General features: G+C 38.2%; 1 protein-coding gene across 3 annotated transcripts in view; it reads right to left on the reverse strand.

Moving 5' to 3' along the window:
• CSNK1G1 (casein kinase 1 gamma 1) overlaps positions 1 to 19,477 on the reverse strand; it is a 188,562-nt gene that overhangs the window by 25,287 nt on the left and 143,798 nt on the right. For 2 of the 3 annotated variants that reach the window (XM_068553416.1, XM_068553408.1), the window contains exons 5-10: positions 17,261 to 17,412; positions 15,485 to 15,719; positions 10,923 to 11,008; positions 8,930 to 9,014; positions 8,512 to 8,660; positions 7,751 to 7,855 (exon numbers count right to left, since the gene is read on the reverse strand). In XM_068553416.1, the coding sequence (XP_068409517.1) occupies positions 7,751 to 7,855; positions 8,512 to 8,660; positions 8,930 to 9,014; positions 10,923 to 11,008; positions 15,485 to 15,719; positions 17,261 to 17,412 (812 nt within the window). Of the gene's footprint in view, positions 1 to 705; positions 853 to 7,750; positions 7,856 to 8,511; positions 8,661 to 8,929; positions 9,015 to 10,922; positions 11,009 to 15,484; positions 15,720 to 17,260; positions 17,413 to 19,477 lie in introns of those variants that run through there. The other variant, XM_068553425.1, reaches the window with a different exon arrangement.

Genomic DNA, 19,477 nt, shown 5'->3' on the forward strand with positions numbered 1-19,477 from the left:
GATTCCCTGGGCTGTGTACTTGTTTATATTCATTCTAGCTAAATAGGAAATTTGTTGGAATAATTAACATTTTTGTCTAAATGAAAATAGCAAGACATTTTTTCAAAGGCCCAGAAGTTACACTCCATCTCCATCCTCAAAGCAATGTTCTATTTATCATTTGAGGAGAGAAAAACAATGCTAGCATTCCAGATTGCTTCATAAATGCTTCCACTGTGACAAGTGAAGAACACATGGCACCATTCTACTGCTCTCCAACGCCTTCTGTATCCACTGAAAGCAACAAAACCAAGGGACAGACCTGAACCTGGGGTTGTTGGTTTATTACTTTGGGAACTACTTTCACCATAATACTAAACTCTATGGCTATTCTTTTCTGGAATTTAAGGGCCTGGACTGGTATCTAGAGGTTGATGTGGTAGAAGTGTTCATCTGCCAGTTTTAGAAAGCAACTGAGTGCCTAGAAACTAAATGAAACCAAGGAATGTTCACAACTACAGAATTCTGCTAGTCTACCTTTTCCTGAAAGGTACTCTAGGCAATGCTGTATACACAGAGGTTATGATTAGGCATAATCAGCACAGGAGCCAGTTATACCAAGCAAACCAGCAGAGGAGATCGGCACGTAAACCCTTCATTCTTAAAAATCATTCATGCAACGTTGTCTATCTAAAAAGCAATCAGGAGCGTCCATGGGTAGAAGAGTCATTCAACAAAACCAATCTCTCTGCATTACTTGAAAGGCAAAGGTCCAAATGGAGTGTGTAAATCCCCAAAGGCAGGAGCAGGAATCTCAAGTAGTGGGAACTCCTTGGGATAATGCTTTAAAATCTTCAGTTGTGATTGCATCACCTGCGTGGAAATGCTTAGTTTACTATCTAGTAGGTGAACGTGGAAATAAAAAAAGCAGCAACCTAGCAGAACATAAATCAAAGGCAAAGCTACAAAAAATAGTTAAGGGAAAACACAGAAGCCTAGTGTAAAAAGTCAAAACCACCACATGTGCCTAGGGCAGAGGAAGCAAGTCTCTCCCAGCAATCATTTGGCAGCGATTCACAGACAGACAGTGGGGAGAATGACACTAACAGGAGGGCAAGAAAATACAGTCTGAAAACACCTCAGATAACCACTTCCATCTATGGCTTGAAAATTATCTCAAATTTTTATTGGAGACCAAGCTACTTTTCTGAAGCAGAAGGCAGGCAAATATCTTCCTCCTGTTGTAACAAACAAATCACCAAATCCTACTCTTTATGTAAAGTTATTTTGAAAAATTAATTTTGATTGCATCTATAAAATGGATTTTATCCATTTTACTTCATGGCTCTTAGAATATTTTAAAAGTTGCCGTCTATACAGAACATTTTGGCCTCTCATGTCAGTCTTCTAGGCCTCATTATATAATTACAGTCTTCAACTGTAATTAACAAGAATAGAGACTGAATAATACCAAAAGGTTAGTAATAAATACACTTGATTACATTCTGTCTTACCACACTTCCAAGATTAAACAAAATTTTAATATAGTATATTAAGTATACTATATTATGTGTTAGACCTCAGGTATGAAATGAAAAAAAGTTGGTAAAGTTATTAAAGTGTATACTTTAACAAAATCAAAAACTTCTCCATTAAGCTCATGAAATAGAACCAATTTTCCTCTGCCAGACAGGGATTGTTACATGCAGTCTGTCAGGTGTACCAATAGTGAGTTCCTGTTTTCTACAGACTTGATCAAATATCAGCGATATTTGAAAATCACTGATAAGAACCTGGAAGGATTATTTCCAAGCTCAATACTATATAGGCCCACAGAGACAGCAGCATCAATTCTGTGAAGCTCTGAAAAAAAATCACAGGAACCATCCTAGAGGTTTGAAATTCTCTACTCAAATCTTGCCCTATTCTTCCTCAAAATGGCATAAGACACCTCTCCTCTATGGAATGATGATTTATCTAGGTAAGATTACTCTGGAATCATCCTCCTACAAGGAGGTGCCTCAGAACACAGGGTATATGCTGATATACAAAATACTGAACAATGCATACAGACAGAAGAAAACTTTTAATATGGGATAGAGAATTAGGAGCAGAGGTTAGCAGCAAAGACTAGGTCACAGAGTGGGAGCAGCTAAGAAAAGGATTGTACTTCAGTTTTGCACTTGCTTGTTGCAATATCCCCCTTGGAATTAAGGTCCCAGAAATGAGGAGGGACAGCTCATTCTGCACTGAGCTCTGTGCTGGAGCGGGGCAGGGTGAGTGTGCAATCTCCACACCTGAGCTCCTGCTAGACAGCAGGCAGCAAGTCAGGAAATCACGGGTCAGAAGTAGGCAAGTGATCGCTGAGCAAACTCATCTGCTCCTTAAACTAGCGAACTCTGAACCTCGCTGAAAACAAAGAAGTACTCTGTAAAAGGAAGGGAATGGAGAATTGATCAGCTTTTCTTTTTTTTTTTTTTTAAGGCTACTGGACTTAAATCTAATCCCTTGGAGTCTAGACACAAACAGAATAAATCTGAACTACTCTTTTACTGGGGCATATCTTCTTCAGAACTCAATATGACATTCTTTCCCTTAAACATATGCTGGTCCTATAAAAATGAATAAGTAATATTGGAGGATTCAATATTATCAGGGGTAGGATACCATGTCTGGTAGAATTTAATAATTCTTGATGACCAATATGACTCTTTCCAACCTCAAAACAGATCTGTTCTCCCTAACCTTTTAGGCCAAGTACCCCTTCTTCAAACGCCCACAGAAAATCTACCAAATAAAAGGGGTCTATGGGAGAAAAGAGAAACTAACAAAACTGCTGAACCACAGTAGTATATATTTGTGTAGCATCTACCTGAGTAAGGACTGTCACAAGCTAGAGGTTCTGAAAGGAAGTGTGCTGCTGCATGCACATGCTAATCAATGCAACATGCTATATTTATATATATATATAAATTTTTATATATTTTGCTATATTTATATATGCTATATTTATATATATATAAATTTTTATATATTTTGCTATATTTATATATGCTATATTTATATATATATAAATTTTTATATATTTTGCTATATTTATATATGCTATATATATATAAATTTTTATATGTTTTGCTATATTTATATATGCTATATTTATATATATTTTGTTGCATGTCGAACAAACACACTGCATAAGACCTTCGACAGTACTGCACTTTAATATGAGCTATCTGGATAGTGGCAGGACTTACTTCCTGATCGAATTTGATCAGCGAGTGCAAGGGAAGCTTTGCTGGGTAGAAATAGGAAGAACCAGTAAAGTTTTCATCGTCTTCCTGATGAATGGTAATGCAGAATTCTTTAAGAGGAACCTGACTCATGGCAAGATTGACCATCTTTGGAACTGGGAAAGGACAAATACCAAGGGTAAAATGACAGAAAAGACTAACCCGTTGGGATCCTTTTGAGTGGATCTAGCTTTTAGGAACATTTATTCTACCCAAACTCATGACTGAATTACAGTTTTCTAGCTGGGTAAATTAATGTTCAAAGAAATTGTTCTTAAGCACCTGGTATTAATATACCAGACAGATTCAATATAGGTGAGTTTAAATGCAGTTCTCTGGCCACCATGTTTGGGCTCTAGTACTGTATCTAGGAACCAAATGATACTCAATTCAATGCAGTATTCAATTCAGTATGCTGGTCAGTTGACCAGCAAAGCAAATTTTCCCTGAAAAATCCCACCATGATGGAGGAGAACTAATACAATCTCCTGAACTTGCTTTGCAGCAAGAGCCTGCTGTGCTTTTTCAAACCCTTCCCCTTGAGCAGACAATCTAGCCCTACTCTGGCTGCCAAACAAGGCAGGATGGCTCTTTGTGGAAATAGAAAAAACAAGTAGGAAGAAAAGTTTAAAATTTAATTTCTTGGAAGGTTAAATAAAAATCTATATTTTAAACAAATATCTGATTTCATCTAAACTCCTCATTTGACAGATTCATTCATTCATCATTCAAACTATTATTTACTGAGTGCCTACTATTCCAGACATTCTTTCAGGGGTTAGGGATACAGCAGTGAACAAAACAACAAAAATCTCTGCCCTTACAAGGCTTACATTTGTGGAAGCTGAGGCCCCCAAAAGCTTAAGTGTCCTGCAGCCTAAGGCTTGGGATCAGCTAAAACCAAGTTCTGAGCTCCTCATCCTTCTCCTCCTACTCTAAGTATATAACTAAACAAAGACTGTTAATCCCAGGCTCACTCCTCTATCACACAATTGATGGGCAGATTTACTCAGAATAAGTAGGCACTTCAAGCATTATCGTCAATGTCATCTCCAAAGATCTCTCAGGTTTTCTTTTGAGAGCCATCCTCTGCTTGCCAGCCATCTTCAGCTGAAGCGCACAGCAACAGCTTTGACCCATCCTTCTCCCTCAACCCTGCCATACATGTGAGCTCCCAATTCTGACAGATTACATCCCTGTATCATTTTTCAATTTTATTTCATTCTCACCACTACAGTCCATATGCACCCCCTTTACCTCTCAAGGGAACTCACTGTCTTATTGGTCTCCATGCTGGCTGCCAGGCTATTACCACCTTCTATGCTGAAAGATTTCTAGAGCAAAGTTTTGATCTTATCACCCCTCTGTTCAAATACCTTTAGTACCTATTCCTTACTGAAATTAAGTACTAACTCTCCAGAATATATTTTAGCAAAATGGAACTAGATAATTTGTTGTTGCTTATATTTCCTTTTTGCTTGGACTGTCTCTTTCATTTCCACCCAATTCTTCCAAGAGCATTTCAAATGCAGCTTCTTTCATGAAATTCTTTGTCATGCTCAGATTAGATGAAAAGTCTCCTTCCAATCCCTAAAGATTGTGATTTGGGATGCTTATCTGTTCTGCCTTGTGTTATTAAGTTATCTGGCTACCTGGCTTATCTGCTTGTCAGTTCTTTGAGGACAAGGACTTCCTACTTATCTTGGTATCTCCAGGACATACTTTCACATAGCAAGTCCTTAGCTAGATTTACCGAGTCAAAATTGCTGAAGAAAGGTTAGCTGTCCCTAAACTTAATACCTTTCAATCTCTCTCAAGGAGAGATTTTAGTTTCTTCTTTGGCTGATTTCAAAACTTGCAAAGAATTAACCTTAAAAAAAAAAAAAAAAAAAGCATAAGGAAAAAACCCTGAAGATGGAACCAAAGCAATGAGACCACAGGCTAAGACACAGTGTAAAGGCTGAAAAGACACTAGAAATCCATTTACCCACAGTGCACAGTGCACAAAGAATTCTACCCAGTTAGAATTCAGAATCCTGCTGGAAAGGAGGTATAAAATATGCACTGATGTGGGGAATTTCAATCCCTTAGCAGCCATGGGATACTAAAAACCCTAAAAGAAAAAAAAAAAAAATCAAACACGCTTTCAAGACTCAACTCTTCAAAGAGAAGCTTACTGCCTTGTAGATGAGATTTCCTAATTACATACCCGGGTTTAATGACTTTTCACTTGAAAGTACACTGAAATTCACTGTACTTTTACTCAGATACTAGGTATGACCTCATTTTCCACCCTGGAAATCTAGGTTTTCAACCATCACTTTCCCCATACCTTTAAAATTCATTCAAAACAGCAACATTGATTATGAATTCACTGAAGCAGAAAAGACAAGGGAAACTAAAGGAAACACATATTTTAGTTTTCAAATATTCTAAAAATATTTGAATATTTATTCAAATAAATATTGAATTATTTGAATAAATAGTCAATATTTATGATGGGCAGGTATGTTATGATTTCACTGACTACTTAAATTATTTTTTTATTTCTTTCATACCTTTACTATTTAAATGTATATTTCATTATAAGGTAACATAACTCCATTATAGAATAGTTTGGAAAAATATTACCCACGATACTACAACTTCCAACACTACTTCTGTTAATATTTTGGCATTATCTCCTCCCATTGACTTTCTCATTTTCCCTTCCCCTTCAGGAAAATCATGAGGTATTTCTAATTTTGTATTGTGATTTCTTTACTGTACAACCATAAACATTTTCAGGTTGCTACAAGTTTTCCTAAATATTATTTTAAGTGGCTAGATAATATTCCACTGAATAAATGCGTTACAATTCATTTTATTATAACCTAGTTTATTTGATAAAAAATTTAAGCGGATCCATAACCATTCCCTTATAATTGGATAGGTGGATCATTTCTAAAACTTTGCTAGCAATGGCACTGTGACAGTTTAATGCACATACGTAAATCTGTATCTTGGATTGTTTTATTGTGATTGTTTTATTATGATTCCAAGAAGTAAAATTATTCTATCAGAGAGGATTGTAACTTTATCAAATTACTTTCTAGAGAATTTGTAACAATTTGCAGAGTCAAGAGCAATGCATGAGAATGTCATTTGAACTGTGCACTCTACACTTTTTAAAAGGGGCGTAGGGGAGAACGACAGCAGAAGTCAACAGTACTCTGCTGTCAAATCACAAGTCAGTCAAAATAGAATCATTAGCCAAGTACTCTGATTAAAGTATGTAACTCTGGATCCAATTAGGGGTCATAGTTTGCTAAACCCCATCTTTTTGCCTACCTACTCTCTCTTTTGTCTACTCTCTAATACACAGATTTCCTTCCTTCACACATTTTTTTCTTACCCAACATGCCACACATACATGCCAAAAGTATGTACTCACTGGTGAGTCTATCTATATTTGTGTACACACTTTACTGTACGTATGTGTGTGTATATACCTAAATATACTACTTTTTTGTTTGTTTTTGTTTTAGAGGGGGCACCTGGATTCTATATTCTATTTTTAACCTATGTACTTTCACATGTACATCTGTGAGATAAGTGTTTTTTGCCTTTTATTGTAAAAATGTCTGTGAATATAAAACAGTGAGGTCAGGGATGAGGGGGAACAAGCTAATCTGACATGATTATGTGTGTGTGTGTGTTATCTGTTTATTATTCTTTGCTTCTTTATCTATTGAGGTACTCATTTTCCTCTCAGCCGTATATAGGGTAATAAGGATTAAAACTGTCATATTTACTTCCCAATCAGTTACCCCTTTCTTTAAACATTGTCAAATTTGTTGATTTTTTTTTTTTTTGGCAGGGGCGGGGGTGGTGTTTGCCTCCTCTGTCTTTAGGCTGAGAGAAGCCTCTCATCCAAACCACTAGTTTCCCAAACCATGAACATTGAAGGACGGATGACACGGCTTTCTCTGGAATGGCCTAAAGCAAAGCTGAATCTTCACTACAGGTCCAGATCCTGGCCAGCTATAAAGTTAACCTGGATATAGGGACAGAGGTGGGGTGGAGATGCCAGTTCATGCCTACATCAGCTGGAAGTCCAAATTACCCACCCTTCTTAATCAGCAAGGAAAAACCAGCATGGGTGAGAGCTCTACTCTGGACTGCAGATGAGACCCAAAGTGGGCTACCCTGTCCATCCAGTGTGTCTTTGGGCCTGTGGCAGACTGTCCCTTTCAGCCAACAGATTTTGACAGGCCCAGCTTCTCTAGAGTGGATGCTTCATGTAAGACACCTGGCCACATCTCAGTGCTATTACACAACCCTGAGGGATGCTGGGATGCCACACCACAACAGTGAGTAACGCTAAGCCCTTTGTCTTTAATTTCAGTATATACGCTTAAGTGGAGAAGCTGAAGAATTTGGATTTTAATATTAGCCATGAAGAAGGGGGATTTCTGAAACAATGAAGGTCCAACACATACCTGGTTTCGTAGAGGCTGTTGTGATGGCCGATCCCTGTGTGTGTGGCTTTCTCGAGTTATTGCAGATGCACCAGAATCTACATGAACTGACCCTACTGGAGTAGGCTGGAAAAATATATAACAAAAAGTCAAATGGGGAAAACAGGTTCAACTTAATGTCTCCGCAAAGGACAGCATCATTCTAATTCTAATTCTAACAGAACAGTAGTAATTATTATTACTGTTATTATTACACCAAGGCCAGTTTCAAGTCTTCTTGCCTTTTCAGTTTGCTTATCTGCAAAAGGGAGACAGTTTGGTCCTCAATAGTTCATTGGAGAGTAGCTTGCCTTCGAAAAGAAAAATAACATCCTACAGTGATGACTGTTAGTATGCTCTAAGGCCCTGTGAACCCAAGGCCAGAAGAGCAAATTCAGAAGTTTCCCCTGGTGCTGGGTTCCACCCGACGGAAATCAAGTCCCTTAACAGCTTATGTAGCACCAGCTCCTGGATCATTCAAAGAAAACTTCTTAAAAACTGACTTAAATTCTGATATCTTAGGACACAGTGGTCATAATCTTAAAAACACAGTTAGTAAGAGTAACTCCTTTATTACTCTAGTGAGAGTGACCCCTGGCATCACCCTGAAAAGACTGGCAAATGGAACGTCTACAGTCAAAGGAATGTTGTGGGTTTTTTTCCCCATAGATTTAAGCAGAAAGTCTGGCAAGGGGTGAGACAGTGCTGGTCTGAGGTGAGGAGGTTAAAAAGAAGATACTTACAATAGGCCTCCCGACCCAATCATAGGCGTAGTCAAAGGCGTAGCCTTTCCTTTCAAAGAGGTCTGTGAAGAGCGTCCGTAAATACTCATAGTCAGGTTTTTCAAAGAAGTCTAATCGCCTGACATATCGCAGGTAGGTTGCCATCTCCTCTGTTAGGAAAGAGGTTAAAGGCCATGCTCATTAGCTGAATGCTTCTCATGGGGAGAAGCTTTGGGCCAGGCAAGGAATATCTGTACAGACTATTTGACACTGATGTTTTCTTTATGGACCAAATCAAAGTGATAAAACCTATCTTGATTTAAATAACAACAAAAGGAAACGTAAATTTTCTGGAGAGTATCTAGAAATACTAAGATATGGTCTCCACCTCCTTCAAAGCTTCAGTCACACTGGCTGGAGTGTCCTTTCAGCATCCTACCTGGAAAGTTTTCACAGAGAACTTCAATGGGAGTATTCCTTTTGGTGTCACCAATTTTTTGATATCTTTCTTTTAATGTATCAGCCTGTAGAGAAGAAAGAGAGAAAGTTAGTTGGAAAGAGGTGTTAAGTATGGGAGGTCCAATATGTTTCAGGACATAATGACTGTTTCACTCAAACTGGCAGGATTTGTTAGACAGTCTCAATTTTTTTCTAATACTAACAAACAAGAAATGTAGTAGAGATGATATATTTAGATATGTACAAAACATCTGTTCTGGGAAGTTTTACTTGCAAATACATTTAGTAGTCTCAGATAAACACCACCAAATGTAATGAGATGAGAGGCTAAGATAAGAAAATAAATTCAAAATTATAACAGCTTAGTAATGACCCATGGCCACTAGGGTTCAAAAGTTATTCAACCTTCTCATTCTTAGATCAGCTCTAGATAAGATTAAAAACACTGCTAATCCAAATGGGGGCAAACAGACAGATGGCTCCACAATATATATATTGTGAAGCTGAATAGAAAAAGAACAAGATGTAAAAAAACTGCCTTTCTAAGAACCTGCTGTATAAAAAATAAATATATAAAATTAAATTAAAACAAAAACAAAAACAAAAAACAACTGCCTTTCCACAATGTGCTTCCAGAGGGAAAAATGTTAACTATGATACAGGCGTGGCTAACAGACAGGTTTGCTATATGTCAGTGGCTCAAAGTAGCCAAGTCTGGTTTGCTCAAGACTGTAGACAGAGGGCTCCTGGAGCTTGGACCAATAATGTGGTCTCAAGGGATTCTCATGAGGCTCTGTCTAGCCTGCAGCACCTGGCTTTAAGCAATTATGTTTTGAAGTATACTGGAGGAGGTTTAAATCTACAACTACCACTAAAAGGATTCATGAATCATGAGAAAGTTTCAAGCAATTAGTAATATACAAATGCATTATTTGGCTGTATGATGAGCAAACAGGATGTGAAACTCTATTTGACAGCTGTCAGTATCAATGAGAAGGTATATGTGACTAGGAGAAGACCATGGAGGAGATGTTAGGAGAGGAATTTAACGGGAAAGGAATAAAATCTTCCCAAAGGGAAGGGATAAAAGCCTCACTTTTCAGGACAATGTCCAAGAAAGCACAGCAAAACGAATCATTCTGCCCTTCGGGAGGGAGGGGGTGTAGTAGTACCCAAAGCTACCGATTAAGTTTCCTTCCATACTAACATGTTGAAATAAATCACAACTCAAAAATGTCTTGCATTTAACTATCTAATGGGACTTAGAATGGGTTAGAAGCTCACCATTTCCTAGTCTAACCGCCAGAGGCACAGAGTAATCATTACAATGGTTGTAACTATAACTAATAGTTAACTTCGACACAAATGCACTGTATTGACACTTACCTAAGGAAGGCTATTTAAACTACACATTTCACAAGGAACAGCTATTTTATGCATAGGCATTTATTCAATTAAACACTTGAACAGCAATGTTAAACCTGGATTTTCGTTTTAGTTCAGGTGGGTCCTTAGCCTATACAGGAAGAACAAGTATTTCCCAGTTCCCCTTAGGGGCACACCTAGTCCTGCTGGCCTTGCTGGTAAAATGTGTAGCAGCTGCTATCATCAATTTGTTCCAGAAATTCCCCAACACACTGGGAACAATATGCCTGCTACATAATGTTAGTGAAGGAGGAATACTGACACAGAGAGAAAAGCAGCACTGCCAAGGCTGGGAGGGAATGAGGGAAGAGATTATGGAAAACTCGAAAATAAGGAAGAAGGATCAGAAGGGGAAGAAGACAAACGTGGGCAAAACAGAGCTTCCAAAGCCCAGGTGAGCATTTACATTATAGACTAATGTCGTTCCTGCCTGTCATCCCTGTAGCCAATCTTCCCTTTTGTGCCTCCTACAGACATCAAGTCAGCAACCCCTTCATTATCAACTGAGTATTTAAACAAAGCCCTCCACTGAGCACTTCCAAGGATACCTTGAGTCCTTGCCAGGGCAGGCTGCCTCGAAGGAAATACATGAACATATGGCCTAGGGCTTCCAAATCATCCCGCCGGCTTTGCTCTAAAAAGGAAGACAGATGACACGTTATGTTTGCAGTTATTAAATCAGAAGGGGGTTCAAAACCAAGTAATCCCTTCAGAAACCCGTCTGCTCTGGAAAGGCTCTGCTTACTAATTCTTTGTATATCTAAATCAGGGATAGTATTTTAGATCAAAACCAAAAACAACGTGTACTTCCTTTGCCTAGATCTGCTACTGGCGAGTAAATAGCAAGTGAAAAGAGCAAATCCTAAACTAAAATCAAGTCCAAATCACTAACTGGTGAGTAACCACCCCTCACTCTATGCCGTCACCTTCCTGAAAGTAAGATAATTTAAACAAAATGTTATTTCTAGTACATGGGCTACAATTACTCTTTGGGTACCATCACGAAAAGTGAGCAGCAGATTGAGTAGCTGAGGCTGTTAAGAGAGTCCATTCTGGCTCGGCCCGCAAAGACACAAGCTGCAGAATGCCTAGCATACACGCCTAGTGCTTTTTATTCATCATAAAAATTAACGCTTAAAATTTAGTTTAACGTAAGCAAACATCAGGGCACAATCCTCAGCTCCATTCCATTTGTACCGTGTCCCATAGCCACCTTAAGAAAAATTTAAAGTTTATTACTAAGGTGCCCTTTGTGGGCACATAAAACAGTATCCCTGCATTCAGAGAGCTTATCATTAAAACAAGTTGCTGGATTTTTCTCTCTTTTCTTTAAATTGGGAAGATAAGGATGGTAAAGAACTGCAGAATCGTTAATAAAAAATTGTAACTACATCTCAGAAAACATCTTATACATTCTTTGGCTGTCAGACAATAGAAGTAGTACATTCTTCCATTTTTAATTGCCAATTACAATTTATCTCAGACAATTCATGTGTTTATTTTTCAGAATCGAGTTCTGGGCTTTATCAAAAGAAATGACAGATGCAAGAATAAGGGGCTATCTTAAACTTGGTTTTGTCTTCTTTGTGCAGAAAGTAAAACCTAACAGAGTCAGGGAGGCAGGGAAAGGTACTCAGGTAATCCAAAATATAAAAGCACAACACGTTTAACTGCCGCCTCCAATTACAGGAAATTTGCATGAAAAAGAGTGCATAGTACTCTACAGGGCAGATGAAGAAAGAAAAGGCAACTTTCTAAATTGTACTTTGAAGGAGGTTTTTGGAAATGAGGTCACTAACGGGAAGGGGCGGCACCCTGACAAGAGACATAAATAACATAAAGTTGAGCTGATACACAGCAATTGAAATAATCTTAAAAAGAATGAAGCAAAACAGCAAGGCCATCAGAAGCTTTTGACTACAAGGCTTGCCTGAAGTTTGCAATAAATCTCATATGTAACTGAAAACAAAAAGAGATTTTGTTAACAGAATTTAAAGAAACAGATTTTGTTAACAGACAAAAACAGATTTTGTTAACAGAACCTAAAGATACACCAAAAAAGAAAGAACAAGCAGGGTGAGTTGAGGCCTCCCACAAAGCAGGGCAGATAGAGAAACCACACCCTGCAGGTTCTCACACTATATCACACCTACTCATCGCCTCTCCATTTTTATATCCACTTCCTGTAAGGAGGCCCCTTGGTAATAAATAATTCAGGGGACAAATGGTTGTACTTTAGACAGTTGAGCACTAGAGGGCGAAACTCTCCACATTTTCAATGACTGATCAGCCCTACAGAAATAAGCCCAGCTTCTCTTCACAGCAAAGCCGTTATAAAATGAGATTTTTTAAAAAATCAAAAACCAAAAAATATAATAAACACATTTAAACTCACTGGAATAAGTAATAAAGTAACTTTTCAAATACTTAAAACCACGAAAAAAAGCTGTGGAATATGGGATAACAGGAAAAATAATGGTTCCTGAGTCAGGTTATCTAGGTCTTGGTCTGTCCTTTCTATTAATTTATTAATCCACGCCAAATTAAGCATGGCCAAGTCACCTTTTGGGCTTCGATTTCCTCATCTGAAAAAAAAGTGGTTGATTTAGATACTCTGAAAAGTCATTTTCCATTTCTAAAATTCTAAAATAATCTACAATAATTTAAATACTAAAGGCCTTTCAAAAAAAAATGAGAGTGAAAATCAGAGCCATGCTTTATTTCCACATTTCTTTGAACACTCCACATTCATTCAATTCAGGATTTCAATTCAGTATTTCCCTTGTTTTTTTCATGCAGGATATTTCATTTTCAAAGAAGAAAGGTTTCAATACCAGTGAGACCAGGAGGACACAAAATTCTTCCATACCATAAAGGCTTGCTTTTCAACCAATCAGAAAGATGTGCTTGGTTTACTTGCATCACATCCCTGATTTTAGGTCAAATATATTTTGTTGAAGGAAAGGGGCCAGGTGACCCAGTGTCCTCACCCTAACTTCAAACATTAAGGAATACAAAATGGGCAGACTTAATCAGTGGGAAGGTGGCTAATCTAATGTAGTAAATATCAGGTTTAGGGGGCTGCTTCCCTTGTTTTCTGCCCTCACAAAATTAATAGGCAATTCTTTCCAGGTCATTTGAAGATACACTTCCCTTTTTCTTCATTACAACATAAAGGATGCAACACATTTGAAAACCAATAGGATTAGGGTTCCTACAGAAACCTCTCTGGGTTTGAGACCATGGCCAGAGTTTAAAGGGCATATGACAACCACCTATATGTATTCTCTGTAATAGGGACATTATAGACAAATACGGTGACAGGTTGGATCTGACATGAAGAAAACTCTGGAACTCAGGAAGTCCACGCATGGAGATACACTCAAAAGTTCCAGCAGAAATGGCTACATCAAGAGATAAAGGAACCCAGTCTGATGACAGTAGATGCTTAAAACATATTTTGTTGAATAAATGATAACTACCATTATAGAGTCTTTACTATCATCAAGCACTATGCTAAACAGTTTATATGCATTATCTCACAGAACCCTATGGTATAAGGTACTATTACCATACGTCTTTCAGGGTAGATGAGATAACTGATGCTGATGAAGGAAGGTTACTGGACCACATAGGTTTAAGGGAAAAAGCCAGAATTTACATCCCTTTTTCTTAACTATTACACTGTACCTTATACAAACAACACGGATATGCATCTTTTGTCTGCTCTTGCCTTTCCTGACAAGAATAATAAAATCAGAACACAAATGCTGAGCCCAGGAGGCAGGCATTAGAACAACTTCTAGACTCTGTCAGTTAAACCAAACAATCATGACTTTACTATGTACCACACACTCTATCTCCTTGTAAAAAGGAAGGAAGAAGGGAATTCTGAGCACTATGCAAGAGACCCATGTTACATATATTATTACCCATTCAACCTGCAAAACATCCTTGTGAAATATTACTCTATTTTTACGGGTAAGTTTCAGGGAGATTAAGTAACTTGTCCAAAGTGACACCAGTAATAAGTGCCAGAGAACCTTCCAGCCTAATTTTAAACTATTATGTTTAGTTAAGTGACAATATCCATGTGGTTACCGAAAAAATCCTGACAGCATTCATTTCAACTCGGGTTGTATCATACCACTTTGTAATGTCATTTTTACTCTTCACTAATACTAGAATCCTCATCTGAATATCTGAGCAGTTTACTCGATGAGGCAACTTTATAGCTATTTACATTAGCTTTAATGTACTATTGTGTACAATACTTATTGTGTAAACTGTTTGTTAATATTTAAGTACCTTACATAATTAGCTACGTCTAGGAGTCTAATATTCTGTTTATATGTCTACTCTCTAGGGTGGTGATTTTCGAACATATCTTTTCAATCACCTTAGAACCTTTTCTTCAAATAGAATCTTCCATGAAAGCCCAATATATAAAACAGATAAAAAGAGAAGCTTTCCTGGAGAAGCTGGCAAGGGCCCAGGGCCCTACCTACTGGGCCTTCTCACTGTTCCTTAGGCTTCCCTCGCAAATACTCTCCCCTGGACTAGTCCCTCTAACAAGTGAGACTACAGCTTTTAGCAATATTTATGCAAATTGTCTATCCTGAGTAAAATTCAAGACTCATGGAAAAGCAAATATATTTTCACTGAATAAGACACAGGCTTTTCCCTGAAAAATGAGTCATGAAACTATGCACAGAGAACAGAAGGCTAGTCCATGTTTTAGTGAAGCACTCTTCCTCAAAGCAGATATCAGCCTGATGTCCTTTTCAGGTCATATATGGGGCCATTTGTATGTAAATATCAAACTCATCACTAAACTTACTAAAATGTTATCACCTTAATTCAATAATTCAAGTACCACACTCTGAGAAACTAAGCATTTGGAAACAAAGAATGAAAAATCCTTAAGTTGTCAACAGGATACTTAGGAAAGTCACTAACTTACCATCTTAATTTCTCAAGTACAAAAATCACTTACCCTGTGAAGCAATAAGAATCACAAGTTGTAATGCACAATGGGTACAAAAGTGTTTTGGGAATAAAAAGGTGTTTTAACAACCTGCCCCTTTCATGGAGCTGAAAATAAACACACCTTTGCCAAGATGCGTGTTGATGGACATGTATCTTGCAGTTCCAGTTAAACTTTTGTGCTCCCTATAAGGTATATGCTTTTTGGTTTCCGGGTCAATGTATTCCTTGGCCAGTCCAAAGTCTATAATGTGTATAACATGCTCTTTCTTATTGCCTTGTCGGCCAATCAGGAAGTTCTCTGGCTTGACATCTCGGTAAATGAGATTCTTTGAGTGCACGTATTCCATTCGGGAAAGCTAAAAGAGAGAAAAACAATGATAGAAATACTACTCTAAAGAAGTTTACTGTAAAAATACATCAAAACGTTTTCTTTTATCAGCCCAAAGCTTTGAAATTAAAAGAAAACTCATTTCTTCACCACCCAGAGCCACTTTACTCTTGCAAACCAGAATATATTTTCTGATACAAATACATATATGACAAATATCAAGATAAAAGAGAGAAGGATAGGGACTTCCTTGGTGGTGCAGCGGTTAAGACTCCATGCTCCCAATGCAGGGGGCCTGGGTTCAATCCCTGGTCAGGGAACTAGATCCCACATGCATGCCTCAACTAAGAGTTCGAATGCCACAACTAAGGAGTCCGCCTGCCACAACTAAAACCCTGCGCAGCCAAATAAATAAAAATTTAAAAAAAAAAAAGAGAGAAGGATAGTACAGTTCATCTAAAATGATAATACACAGTTTTACTTCATTATGCAACAATTTTCAAATGATGAATAGAGTTAGTGTTTTTATGTTACTTCAGAAAGTAAGCATTTGAGAGGCAAGAATTACTCCCAGGAAGGAAATCAGAATATGTTGGTGGCCTTTGAAGACAGGTGCCACTGCCACATTCACCTCCTGCCCACACCTTCCTATACTCTTGTCTCTTTTGTTGCATAAATAAGGGAAGTGAGGGCCAGAGAAGTTAATACTGGACTGATATCACAGAGCTAACTAACAGTAGAGGTAGGAGTATAGGTTTTATGAGAAAGTAAACATAGCCCAAAATAATAATCATAAAATTATTCAAATTTCATTAAGTTCATTTCTATCTTCAAAGCTTTTCTACTTAGTATAGAAAGGGAAGCTTGAGCATTTGAATTTTTGACTCAAAAGTCAAGATCAATTTTCTAACATTTCCAAGTCTTTAAAGTGGGTGAGACCATCACCATTTCAGACCAATAAAGACATCCTTCTGCTTAGGGGATGACAAAGTTCTCAAAGGAACTGTCTTAACTGTTCCTTAAACTGGTACTGGTGTGTAATTTGGTAGGAGCTGAGAAAGCTGCCTCTTCAGCTGTCTCAGTCTCTGTGAGAAGTAGAGGCAAGAGAACTAAGGCAGGTTCTTGGTCACACAACTTTGGAATCTGATTTTAGGGCAGTGGGTTACATCTCCAATCTTTTCTTGGATGCAATGGTAAGGAGAGAGGGAGGACATGACAAAATTTTACAGTCATGTGTTTAAAACCTATAAATAAAACAACAAAGAAGTTACTTGCATTTGTACAATTTTTCCTAATCATCCTCTTTCTCTCTAAATAAATTTCCACTTCAGTCAAGGTCAGAGTATTGCTCCAAGGTGCAAATTCTTAAAATAGAGCAAACGGCAAATGCAGTGCAACTTCTCTGGATTAACCCTTTTTGCCCCAGCTAGCTTCCTAGAATGCCACCAAGCCGTTAAGTGTGCATTCACTAGGTGTCACTACAGCTGGTAAATCACCAACAGGGACACAAGGATGTGGCTGGGAGACCCGCCCCGCCTATCCTTCTGCAGAATGGCAATGCCAACTTACCAACTGAATGGCTATCATTAACACAGTCTTCAAAGTAAAAGTTCGGTCACAGAGGTCAAACAAGTCCTCCAAGCTAGGGCCAAGAAGCTCCAGCACCATGGCATTGTATTTCCCACATGGTCCAAAGTAATACACCTGTGGGAGACCTTCACCTGAAAGCAGAGGGAAAATAGGGTGCAGAGTGAGGGACACAAAAACCAAAACATGAGATAGCTGCAACAGCACTAAGTAGATAAAAAGGAAATATAATTTGTGAGATTTTTGTTTTCTTTCATAGTCCCTACTGGAGAACTCAAACTGAGCACAACAGCTTCAAAGGGAACTAGTAATGTGTGGGAAAGGCTAAGCCATTGCACAATACGTTCAAATAAGCAGTTATTTAATACCAGAGTGCCAAAGGCATTTCCACTGCTACGTAAGACAGAGAATGGTCCCTGATCCACTGCTGGATCGGAGCGTAAACTATTCTCCCCCAAGGATGCCCAAAAGCGCACTAGCATAAAAGGTTCAAAAGATGGCTCATGAGCTCAAAGGCCAGGCTAACACACCTTGTTGCATTAGCTGGTTTCATTTGCACTCCCTATGCTTACTACCAAAGCCACAAGGAGATGGAACTGTTTCCAACTGTTGCACTGAGGAGAGCTCAGACTGAAGGGCTGAGGTCACAGAGGATACAGCCTGGTCCTTTTCTCATAGGGAGTCTCTGTAGTTTCCTGTTTCCTAACAGTTGGAGCAAAGTCAACAGACTGGGTTTGGTTACTGATAAGTAATTATGAAAGGAAAAGGAATAAAAATACAAGGCTGGGTTTTCCCCAGATTTGAAATTCATAGCTATAAGAAGCCAAAATCTAGACTTTCTCACCTACGTGGCAACTTGTGAATGAATTTCCTCCTTAAAGTGTATTGTAAATATGAGGCACTCAATAAATACGTGCTAAATGGCACCATGTGAACTGTGGGTATGAATGAGACTACAGAACTTTTAAAAATCTGGTCTTACAGAGCGAGAACACTTCCATCTTAATACACTTATGTACACCACGGTCTACAGTTGTACACGCTGCAGATTACTGCTTGCTCCTGCCTGTAAGTTTTTTAGACAACAAAATTCTCTCCATCTTCGCATTTTATTTGTACAGAGAGAGTACAGGCAGAGGTAATTATATCTACTGTAATCTGAATGTTTGTGTCCCTCCAAAATTCGCATGTTGAAAACCTAATGCCCAGTGTGATGGTTTTAAGAGGTGTGGGCCTTTGGGAGGTGAGATCATGAGGGCAGGGCCTTCATGAATGGGATTAATGCCCTTAAAAAAGAGACCCCACAGAGCTCCCTAGCCCCTTCAGCCATGTGAGGACACAGTAGGAAGTCAGCAGTCTGCAACCCAGACGAGGACCTTCACCAGAACCTGACCATGCTGGTATCATGATCTTGGACTTCCAGCCTCTGGAACTGTGAGAAATAAATTTCTGTGTTTATAAGCCACTCAGTCTGCAGTATTTTGTTACAGCAGCCCAACTGGATTAAGACAATGTCTAATACTTAGAACTTTAACCCAATGTGCCCATCCTTCTCTCTATCACAGGTCTTGTATATCTGGAATCGGTATGATTCATTGCTATGATGTGTGTTTATTTCATGTGCTGCAATAGTCTATCATATTCCATCTAAATACTAAACAACTTCTTTCTTAGTGTTTAATAGGCTCATTCCTGTCTCATACCATTTCATATAGTATACTCTGCTCCTGCTAGCTCCATAAATATCCACTGAATTGTCCTTGTGGTTGTTTTGATTCTCCCTATCTCCAAAAGGAAACCGAGTTTAATTTATCTTTTTTCTCCTGTTGTTTTGAAGAACTCCTTCTTCAGTTCATTTAAAATATATAAAACCTAACAGCTGTTCCCAATGAGTTCTACTGAGAAATCCAAAGCAGAACAGTACCATAGAGATTTATTGCTTTTATTAATCAGACACATGGTAGATTGTAGTTTGGAGATCTTTAAAATTTTATATCCTATATAACAGTTTTCGATGTGACTAAAATTTGATTTTCCTAATATAAAAATTATACTCTTCAAAACAGGTGTGGCAGATCTGTTGGTTACCTGCTCAATATCCATTCCCTCCTTCTTTCTTAACAACAAAATTTCTAATTATTGTGAATAGCAACTCGCCCAGTTATAACTTTCCAGTCTCCCTCGATAATAGGAACGACC

Source organism: Eschrichtius robustus, chromosome 1, assembly GCF_028021215.1.
Source record: "Eschrichtius robustus isolate mEscRob2 chromosome 1, mEscRob2.pri, whole genome shotgun sequence".
NCBI lineage: Eukaryota > Metazoa > Chordata > Mammalia > Artiodactyla > Eschrichtiidae > Eschrichtius > Eschrichtius robustus.